This window comes from Camelus ferus, chromosome 12 (genome assembly GCF_009834535.1).
Source record: "Camelus ferus isolate YT-003-E chromosome 12, BCGSAC_Cfer_1.0, whole genome shotgun sequence".
NCBI classification, from domain to species: Eukaryota; Metazoa; Chordata; class Mammalia; order Artiodactyla; family Camelidae; genus Camelus; species Camelus ferus.
Window position 1 is genome coordinate 42,196,057 of NC_045707.1, and position 11,665 is coordinate 42,207,721.

General features: G+C 36.4%; 1 protein-coding gene across 1 annotated transcript in view; it reads left to right on the top strand.

Annotated features, from left to right (window-relative positions):
- Positions 1-10,250, top strand: part of DEPDC4 (DEP domain containing 4) — a 32,091-nt gene extending 21,841 nt beyond the window's left edge. The window contains 2 exon segments of the mRNA XM_032493811.1: positions 322-400; positions 5,513-10,250. Of these exon segments, the coding sequence (XP_032349702.1) occupies positions 322-400; positions 5,513-5,739 (306 nt within the window). The 3' untranslated portion in view covers positions 5,740-10,250.
- The last annotated feature ends 1,415 nt before the right edge of the window (positions 10,251-11,665 follow it).

Below are 11,665 nucleotides of genomic sequence, written 5' to 3' on the forward strand. Positions count from 1 at the left end.
TGCTGTTATAGAAGTACAAATAATTTCAATTATTATAGGAGAACATTACACTAATGATTAACCTACATTCAGATATAGTACATATGTGGAAGTAGAAAATAGAATTATGAGAATCCTAAAAAAAATTTCAAGTATTTATACCCTTTATAATTCAGAGGCCTGCTGCTACCCACCCCCTCTCCCCATCTGCAATCCTCTTCCTCTACTAATTGGTCAAAAATATTGAGTTTCTTTCTTTCTTTTTTTTTTTTTTTTCTATATTGGATTACTGGCTAGAAAAAAATTCACATTAAATATTTGAAAATACTTGTTTTTCTGTAGACACCAATTACTTTATTGGATCTGGTTAGTAAGAAACTTAAGAAGCTTCTATGTGGAGAAGATCCAGATGCCATATCAGGTATTGATTCAGACTTATTCTTTATCATTAAGTGACCATTATAGCCAAGTAAGTTGGAAAGGAGCCAAGGGTGAGTATGTAAAAAATATATGTTATAAAAAGAGGTTATAGTAAGGTATTTTTTAATATCTCCAGAGCAAGTTCTTCTCTAGTTCTTATTGGAAGCCCTTTGTTTGATTACCTTTCTTCTAAAAAGGTAAAATCTTTTCTGTATCTCATTGTGCCCCCAGGTCTCACCTCCCCTTCCACTAATTACACAGCTGCCTACTGCTTGCTCCTACATGCTCTATTTTCTCTTCTTCAGATAGTCTCAAATTCTTTCTCGTTTTTTATTCTCCCCTTCCCAGGAAATGACCAAGTTTTATAGAGGAGCCTAAACCCCTCCCCAGCTCAGTTGTATAGACTCCATGATTCTTTTCACTCAGTGTCTTATAGCAATTGATCTGATTCCATAATTTCACATTTGTTTAAACTGTAAAATATTTTAAGTTCGAATTTTCTAGGATCGTCATGTGAGAGACAAAATAAAGTAACAGATGTAACTTTGGGTGCTAGGGCCAAGTTGCCTGGGCAAGTTATTTAACCTCTTTGTGCCTCACCTTTCTCATCTACAAAATGGAAGTAATAGTATCTACCTCATGATTGTTAAATATTTAGTATTTATATTAACAATATAGTATTGTTATAAATAATAAATTAAATTATGCTGTTATTATTTAAATATTAAATACTATTAAAGTTTAAAATTAGTTGACAGTAATATTGAGCCCTACTATCTATGAGACACTGTGCTGAGCACTAACATGGACTTATGAAATTATTTGTTCTATGTAATAATCTGTTACGTAGCCATTATTATCCCATTTTATAGGTAAAATAACTGAAACTTAGAGAGATTAAGTAACTTGGCCAACTAGAAATGTAGGTAGCATTTCTTTCTTTAAAAATGTTTCTAGGGCATTACTAATTTCTAGGAAAACATTCACAGCATAGGTATACATTTATTTGCCTGAACTACTTGGAATTTCTTAGCTAATGGATGCCATTTTCTCTCATTCCCTTCTTTGAGCATAGGGCATATGGCAACAGGTATGGGGCCACATGCATCCTGTCTGATGTAGTCAAACAGTGATACTAACGAAGTATTCTGAACCTAGCATCTGGAATCTTTTTATATTAATCAAGACAGACTTCATTTGGCTGTCATTACTGTGTTAGCTTTTAACATTCAATTTTTCATTATTTTTGGCTTTTGAGGAAAATGGAGAGATTGTAGGCATTTTAATATTTATTTCCATTCAACATTCACTCAACACTATGCTTTAAAGGGAGATAATGAATATAATAAGTGCTTCCCACAGTACCTTGTGCTTCAAGTGAAGAGTTATCTGATAATATTTTTCCCTAAATAGCTTAACTATTTTGTCTCTTCTTGAAGTTTATCCCTTATTCAGTAAAATTGTCAGACTATATCAGTATACAACTTAACTGAATTTTTAATTGAACTTAATTGAACTCTGTTTTGTGTTGTATGCTCTTTTCCCCATACTTGAATTGATCACTTGAAACTCTTGTGTTGATTTTAAATGTTCCTGACATCAAATATTCATCCATCCATCCATTCAATTATTCACTAAACATTATTTGAATATCCATGTGCCAGATTTTGTATAAGGACCGAAAAATACAAGATGTATGAGATAATGCCCCTGCTTGCAGTGAGTTTACGTTCCAATGTTCAAAGTGACTAGCACATGTTAGATATAGATATCAATAGATATTGGTTGAATAAAGTAATACAGTGAAAGAATTGATATATGAGAGAGGCAACCATTTCTAAATCAATCACAATAAAATATAATAGGGATAGATTCAAGCCAGAGAAGGTTATGGAAGACTGAAGGAAGGGGACTGACCTAGTTTGAAGATATCAGGCTAGGCTTGTGGAGATAATGCCTAGTCTTAAAGAACTAGATACTAGCTAAATCAAGGGAGTGGAGAAGGGAAAGATACTCTGGACAGGAGGAACACTGAGCAAAATAGGTACTGGCTAGAAATTATAGTTGAGCGGTGGCAGGAATTGAAACTAGAGAAATAGAGGACAGATCTTGAAGGGCCTCGTTTAGCAACTAAGGAATTCACTAAGCAGTTGGGTAGGCATTTTTTAATTTTTAAAAAAGTGATATGTCTAGATTTATATTTTAGATAGAGAGTGCTTAGCAGCAGTTCCGAGGATGGGTTGGCCAAGGGGACTGGAGGCAGTGTTCTTAGGAGACCACAATAGTCCAGGCAAGAACTCGTGTAGGCCTGTACAGTGACAGAGGCAAGAGAGATGGAGAGGAGAGGACAGGTCTGAGAAATATTTAGGAGGTAAAAGTGGCAACCAACACTTGATTGCATCTGGGGGTAAGGGAGAAAGATGACTCAAAGATAATTCTCAAGTTTCCAGATGGGGTGACTGCCACCAATTCAGATAAAAAACAGGGGAAGAGGAATGTGTTCAAGGAGATGATTGAATCTGTTTTGCCCCTTGATTGAAGATACATGCAGGGCATCCTGACTGATATTTTCAGCAGAGCAACTGGATGTGCAATTTTGAAGTTCAGGGGAGAAATATGTACTAAAGCTAGTATCTGGGAACATGTGGAAACTGAGGTTATTTAGACTATGTTGAGTAATATAAGAAGTCCAGGATAAAACATTAAGGGACACTAATAGTCAATGGGTGAGTAAAGAGCAAGTTATGACTGAGATAGAGAAGAAATATTAGGAGGGGAATGAGGTGAAGTCGTGCCCATGAAGCCAAGGAAATGTAACATTTTAAAGAGGAGGATTCCATGTGGCAACAGATCAGGACTGTCCCTGACTATCTGGAGTCAATTAACAAGAACTGATTTATCACCTCCAGAGGCAAAAGCCAGGTTGGATCTATGATAAGAAGGGAAGAGAGAAACCGGGACAATGCTAAGTCAAGTCAGAGATTTGAGCATAATGACCAGCTGAGAGGAAGGCAGAAGAAAAAGGATATTGAAGATAAAAGATAAAAAGAGATGACTGATGGAGCCAGGCCCCAGAGGAGGCAGGAAGAAGTGTGTTCAAGGGAACAGAACCAAGAGTTTGCCTGGAACAGAGTGGGGATATTGGAGTAAAGTTGACAGTGTATGTGGATCTAAATAAATGTGTATTCCCAGGTAGAAAGTTGAAGGAGATCATTAAGTGATGAATCCATTTTCCTTGGCAAAGTAGGAGGAAGAGACCCTATTGTCTGAGAGTTGTAGGGGAACCACTGAATGGATGACATTAGAAAAAGGGAATAGTTTGAAATAGACTGGGAAATGGGAAAAGCAGTTGCAAGAAGACACATAAATGGATTGTTGAGTAACTCTGAGCACCTAGATGAAGTAGGTTACAAATTTTTGTGATGCCAATTTGGACAGTATAATTTTTCTCAGCAGAACTCATTTACTTGAATATCCAAGTGTGAAAGGTAGATTCAAGCATTGATTAAAATCTGAAATTTTGCTTTATCAGTTTTGCAGAAAGATAAGAATGCAAAAGATTTGAGGACACGAATTAGTGAGAAAGTGGTTCAGATGTTCATGTATGTGTCTGACTCAGGATGGGAAAAAAGAGATGATGAACAAAGAAAAACAGCACATCAGTGGTTGATGTTCAGACTGATGAGAATTGTAACAGAGCTAAAGGCAGTATAGTGTAGTGGTAAAGATCCCCAAGCCCTGGGAATGGGACACAGTCCCAGGTTCAGATCCTAGCTTAGCCCCTTGCTAGCCATGCGGTCCAACCTTCTATTTTTTTTTTTTTTTTTTTGTAATCAATAAGGCAGGGCTGATAATAATAGTACCTACACCTTAGAACATTGAGGATTTAATGAGAAAAGGTACAAAAAGTTTGACACATGGGAAGCATTCATTGTAAGCTATTATTATGTTATTACATGAAAGATAATAGATTCTCAGTAAAGAGTTGGGTGTCGAATTTTAAGTTTTCAGAGGCAGTGTAATTTCAGAATATCACCATAGGTGTGTTTAAGTGAAGGCCATCATAGTGAAGATAGGCAAGCTCTTTAATATTAATGGACTTTAGGATTTCAAAGGTTAACCCTAGTTGAGGATTGTTTTGATATGCGTGGAGCCCTAGGGCATCCTCTTCAGTAGCTCAGCTTAGGCAGTCTTGGTTGACTGAACAGGCTAACACAGCTCGAAGAGCAGTGAAAAAACAGTGGTCATTTTCATGAAATTCTTTGTTCATGTTTTGAACATACTTCTGATAGGATTCAGGACACACTACCCCAAAATACAGTACTTGACACATCCACTATTTTAAGCTGAAGGAGTTTGAGAAAATGGCAAAAGCAGGAAGATCCCTCTGACCTACTCCCTCCTCACCCTTCATCCCTGAAGCAGGCTATTCAACCCTGTATGAGAGATGCCCTCCCTATACCCAGAGAAAGGAGTATTCTTATCTCTGAAGACAAAGGACACCAAGAAGATCTGAACAAACAGGCCTTGCTGAGATTCCCTTAGTTTATCACAATTATGTCATGCTGCTTAACCTATCACATTCCTCCAGGACTGTGCAGCCTTCATCAAACCTAGCATACAAGTACATAGGTCTGTTTCTTTGAGTCTTCATTTCCTTATGAAGGCTCCCATGTCACGTGAAACTTAGATTAAGTGTATGCTCTTTTCCTCTTTATCTGTCTTTGTCAGTTTACTTGTCAAACCCAGCCAGGGACCCTAAGAAGATCAAAGGAAACTTTTTCCTCCCCTGCACCTCCAATTTATTATCCATGTCACTTAATTCCTTGTGTGTTCATCTTGAAACTGGGATAGTAGTCCTTGGTTCTCCTACTTCATGGGCTTATTTTGGAGATCAAAAATAATAATATATGTAAAATAAGACTATGTATGTTTTGCTAAAGGATAGAACGTGTGTAAAGAAACAGTATTACTCTGAAGCAAAGAAAATATGAGCATAATTAATATTATCTACCGTATTTTGGAAAAAAAAAAGTCCAGCATATGGCCAATTTGGATAAGTACATTTTCAAGTTTTTTTAACTTGCTTTTCTAATTGTACTTTTTTTTTAAGGCTTCACATTTTGCCAACGCTTAACATACAAGGAATTTGAAAAACAAAAGGAAAGGACAAGTCAATACCTTCACCAGTTGGCACTAGAGATTAATAGTAATCCCAATATCACTTTGAAACAAAAAAAGAAATTAATTAAGGAATTTCAAAAACACCATCCAGGAAGCTTTGCATTAACATTTCTGGGAGAAGAAACTATAATCTGTAAATATAAAGAATTCCTCTGAATGGTTTTCTCAAACTGCCATCTTACACTTCAGAGACAGGATAGCCTCTAAGCATTGTAAGTGTAATTATGTGTAATCATGCTTAAAATATGTTAAGGGAGGTGGTCAAAAAGTACAAACCTCCAGTCATAAAATAAATAAGTCCTGGGGATGTAATGTACGGCCTAATGACTATAGTTAATAATACTGTATTTTATATTTGAAAGTTACTAAGAGAGTAGATCCTAAAAAAAAAAGTTAAGGATGCGTTTAACTTTAAAAAGGAATACAAGTTAAATATGCCAATTCACTTAATTATAATGCTGCTAAAATCTCTTATTAAATGTGCTGCTATTGTTAGGGATCTGGTACAGTTAATTTCTTTAGAATTTTTTTCCACAAAAAAAAGAACATTTCATACATGAGTTCTCTGAAGCAAGCACCCATTTTCCTTACTATATAATATTTTTAAGCTACCCCCTTAGGCTACTGTAACTTAAATGCTGTGAATTATGTGAGTAAGACTTATAAAGTGGAAGATTTTAAAAGCCACAAATTTAAAGTTCACAAATATGTAAAATCATGATTTTTGCCTTCCATAGTTCTTTTTTAGTTCATATAGTATTTTATGGTTTTCTTCTTTCTGTTTGGCTTTCTTCTTTCATCCCTCCCTCCCTCCTTCTCTCCTCTGTAAGTTGTTGAGTTTACTTTATGGTATCATTCTTTCAATGTGACATAGGTTGAGGATTCAATCCCTGTTGAAAATTACACAGAAATATATTCTTTTGTGGTCTTAATTTATGCCTTGATCACAAGGAAAGAGAAGTGTATATCATGTACTGGAAAAAATACATACTTATGTCATCGGTTTTATCTTTTTGTACAAAAACTCTTATCAGTTGTCTTGAATTTGAATGCCTAGAGTCAAAGTTCTCAACTAAGATTCTGTGAAAAGATTTCAGGGTGCTGAAGTACAGTGTACCTTCTGAGACTGTATGGAGTGTTTTATGTATATATGCTTATGGCATTTTTCTAGGAAGAGAAACCATAGCTTTCACCAGATTCCCAAAGAGGATTATGGCCCAAGCACAGTAAAAACCACTGAGTTAGAGAATCAACACTATTTATTCTCTGTCTTCAGAGAATATACTGAAGGCCCTTATTGACATATATTTATATTTTTTCCAAAGTTTGCTTTTACTTTGTGGTTAGTCCAGATGTTCAGATGCTATGTTAAAATAAGGGCATTGGATAGATGAATTCTGAGTTCCTGCCATTTAAAACAAAACAAAAAACAAAGTAAGACAATTCTGACACTAGAAGATAAAACTGTCCTAATCTGTGTCATTATTTTGAGTTGGAGAGGAAATTAATATACTTCCAGTAAAAGACCTGAGATAATGGTTCTACAAAGACAGGAAAATACTGGAAACATGGAGCCAAACCCTCCTTTTGAAGGGTGTGTGTGGGGGGGTGGGTCCCCTTATTAGAAAATTCTTCATTTTAATGTTCCATGTGAATCAGGTGGGGAATTGGTCGCTTTCACTGTGAACGGCTGGCACATTGAGAAATGCGTTAAAGATATTAGTGTCCCTGGATCTGCTGCTCAGAAGAGTACTTACAACCTTAGGCAAATGTCTTCCTTCTGAGCCTTAGTTTTGTTTTGCTTTTAATCTCTAGAATAAAAAAATACATGCATAGAGTTGTATTTATAAGATAGGACCAGAAATATCAAAGGTACAAGGGAGTGTGTGGTGTAATAGGTAAAAGGGTACGACTCTGGAGTCAGAGACCTGGTTTTACTACCTGACCTATTTGGGTTTAGAAGAGAAAATGTTAGCGAGTTCCCTAGATTATGGTAAAATCCAACTTAGAAATAGAAATAGAAGAGTTGTTCAGCAATACTTGAAAGGTCTTTTAATTAAATTGAATGATAACATTCCCTAGTGGAGGAATAACATTCCCTATTTTGATCACCATATACACTACTGTCCATTAAACTTGTTTACAAAGAAAAATTGGCTTCTACTGTATGGCTTTTTGAAGGTTCTGAAGCATTAATTCCTAAAGAGAAATTCCCATCCCAGCAGTGCCACTCCACCTAGTGACAGCTCCATACAGTTATTAGGCTTAAAAAGAATTTCCAAGGGCATTGTCACTCAATTTTAGGCTAACCCTTTTTGAGGGACTTATTATGGGCAAAGTATTTTTTTTCTCTATATAAATAAAATCCATCTCCAATCACTGAAAAGCTTACCTCCTGTTAGAATATTCAGTAACGTATATTCGTGACAATTAGCATCCTGATTCATAGTGCTTAAGACTCTGCTTAAATTTCTTAGATTATTCGTATTCTTGGGTACTATCCAGGTAAATAAAAGATTTTTTAACTTGAAGAGATAATGTTGAGATAAAACTTTTCTCTTAAAATTTATATAAATAAATAATGTTCAAGACTGAATGTGATTCTTGAGAACTTTTATCTGGAAATTTTTCCTCCTTGTTCTCTCTTCTCTACAGATGGATTTGGAAGTACTTTTATTATGCACTTCCTTGTGTGCTAACAAGATTTTTGAACATAAAAACCAAAAAATTGCTACTGCAGTTCCGACTCTGTCACTTAACAACTCTGTGACCAGTGATACTATTAGGCAACTCTTCATTTACAGGTATAATAATTCAACATTTCATCTATGCCAGCATTGTACTTCTGGCTGGTGCCAGCCATAACCTGCATAACCACCTATAAACCAGGTTTGAATTTTTTCTCTTTGGTCTTAAGAGAACCTCCACGAGGTCAGATGTCAGTTGAGGGAAGGGTAAACAGTGCAGTAAGAGTAAATGCTCTGTGAGCTCATGGAATTTACTTGACCATCCTGCATCCAATCTTGTATAGACCACTTCCGCTTGACATGGCACGCCGCTGGGCAAGACTAACCTGCACTGGGAAGGGAAATGATCCCAGAGAGCAGAACTGAGAGCAGCATTTCTAGTTGTTCAATTTGCATAAAGATATGATTGGAGATGACAGCTAATGGTTTGACTAGAGGATCAGAGACTTGAAAACCACAGGATAAGAAACCTGGGAACTAGAAGCTTTAGGAAAGAAGTATGTGGATGGACATCTCAGAATAGGCCCCAAGTGGGGGGATATTTGTGTGCCAGGTGGAGGCTTTTCAAAAGGCCTCTTCTGTAGGAAGGTTCTTGTATCACTAGCCAACATAGCTTATACACTGGATGTTGTTTAGCCTCCTTCGCTGCCATCCCAGTGCTTGCTCACTTACACTACATTCCAGGAAAATTCCCCTAGCTTAGTTTTTCAGTCTTTAGTAGTGTCTTTTCTGCAGTTCAACTCATCAAGTAAGCATAAGAAATCCTATTTTTAATTTCTAATATCTGTCTTTGTTATAGCAACCTGTTCTTGTTGCAATAGATGCAACTGCCTCACCAACCTCTTAAGAGAATATTACTTACAAGGTTTCTTTTATTTTATTCCTTAAGGGTTCGTTCTTGATTGTTGTTTGGTGCCTCTTTTAGAGTGTTAAGTATCCTTCAGATGTTTAATGCTTGGTTATCTGTTCATTTTTTTCCCACTTATGAATTCCTGTTGACCTGTCTGTGAATCTAAGTTCAATTATGGTGACTTTCCTGGCAGGAGAAAGGTGTGCTAAGTTCCCTGGAGCCCTGCCCTGTCAGAATTCTAGTAAGTCCAAACTCTTGTCTTTAGCCAGAGATCAGAGCTACAATCAAGTGTTTCCTTAAAAAAATTATTTTTTTTTACTGATGCTCTTAGCAGATATGACATTATTTCAGGTTCTATTCTGTTTCTCTCCAACCCTTACACTTCAACTCTCTTACCGCTGAACATCAATTTTAAGAAAGGGAGTAGGGCTCAGCTGTTTCCAGTTCATTCTTTTAATGGCTTATCCATGATTTCCTACTCTATTTGTCCTGAATTAAAATGCCTCTGGAATCGTTCTTACGTCTTTACTAGTTTTCTCCTGCCCTGATCTGGGCATAGGTTTTCTTGTTTCTCTAACAATCTAATCCCATTTGTTTTCCATCTTTTAGAAATTCCTCCACATTTATCAGTGGCATCTTTCTTTGTTTCTCAGAGTCCACTTAAGGATTTACTCTTCTATCAAAATGTAGTATGAAAATATGAACAATTTCATGAACACAATAGAGATCCTAATATAATGAATACCCATGTGCCCACCAACCCAGCTTGAGAAATAATGTATCACAAATGGCATTGAATTAAGTGTTCCCTGTGCATTCCTCCATGTTTAAAGGGATTTGGGACAGGTAGAGAAGTAGGTGAACATGGTTAGTTTACTATGTCCACTGACCACTGAATTAAAAAATGCAAAATGCAGATAGAAAAGTGTTTGAGAGGGTATCCTATCTTAATTAGTCCTTGATGTAGATCCTAATACTCTATTGTCTTAAGGTGTATATTATGCATGGCCAATGCTGGAACATTGTTTCCATGCATGCAGTTTGCAATAAAAAAAAATCGTAAACTCTAATGTGCGTAAGTTCTCTACTTCTATGAATCTCAAATTAAGATCTTTAATATCTTTCCAAAATAATAGATACCTTTGTTATTATTTAGAGCTAATGTTAAATGTCCTCTTTGAAGTCAACTTACTGTATATTAAAATATTATCTCTAGCAACAAAGTTTCAAAATTAGGCAGGTGTTAAAACTGATGGGAGCTTCAATGCTAAAGGATTAGGATCTGTGTTCATTAATTTCACAAATGGATTTTTAGTGTCTCAAAAGTGAACACTATGAGACCTAACTGAATAAAGAAATTAGTTTACTGTAGTAAGTATGCAAAGACACATTATTTTCAGCAAAACATAATAGGAGACTTCCAGTTAGGGCATATTTTGGGAATGCAGCTTTGAGGAATGCCCCAGTTCTACATATGAAAAACACCGTGGTTGGCAATGATAATATTCTGCCTGTCCAGAATGAGGTCCTGGTAAGTCAAGGAAAGCCCTTTAAATGGGGACTTGCCTTTATACCTCTAACTGCATCACCTTGAAATTCTAGCACAGTTACACTGTTACACTGTACGGTTGCAAAAACTTCTTTTATGCCACCAGCATCTTTTTGCTACACTCTCCACGGAATATATGCTACTACTTGGGTATCACACAAATACAATCAATTTGCAACTCTGTAATAACCAGGAGTGCAACTAGCTCATCAAGTCTAGGACTGACAGGCCCTAACCCAATACAGATCTTCATAAACTGAAAATATCATTAAGTCAAAAATGCATTTACTTCACCTCACCTACCCCATCATAGCTTAGCCTTGCCTACCTTAAACATGCTCAGAACACTTACTTTAGCCTATAGATGGCCAAAATTGTCTGACATAAAGCCTATTTTATAATAAGGTCTTGAATATCTCATGTAATTTATTGAATATTGTGCTGAAAGTGAAAAAAAATGGAATGGTTGCATGGGTACTGGATGGCTGTAAGCGTACTGGCTGTTGACCCTCATGATTGCATGCCTGACTGCCGCTGCCCAGCATCACAAAAGAGTAACATATCACATACTGCTAGCCCGGGAAAAGATCAAAATTCAAAGTTGGAAGAATGGTTTCTACTGAATGCATTCTGCTTTTGCACCATTGTAGGCTGAAGAATCATTAAGTCTTCATTAAGAAATCATTGTAAGTCAGAGACTGTCCTTATAATCCAAACATAATTGTAGTAGACAGCTCTTTCACCCTGCCCAGCATCTGTCACTTCACCTTATCTTTCCCCTGGGAAACCACCTTCTTTGACTCTAGGCTATCTTAATAAGGCTGTCAAAGCCCCTGACGCCATGGGGTAGGCACATGATCCTAGCTAGGGTAGAGACTGGTGGAAATTTGATTCATGAGCACAATGACACAAGACTGAAAATACAGAAGCAGAGAT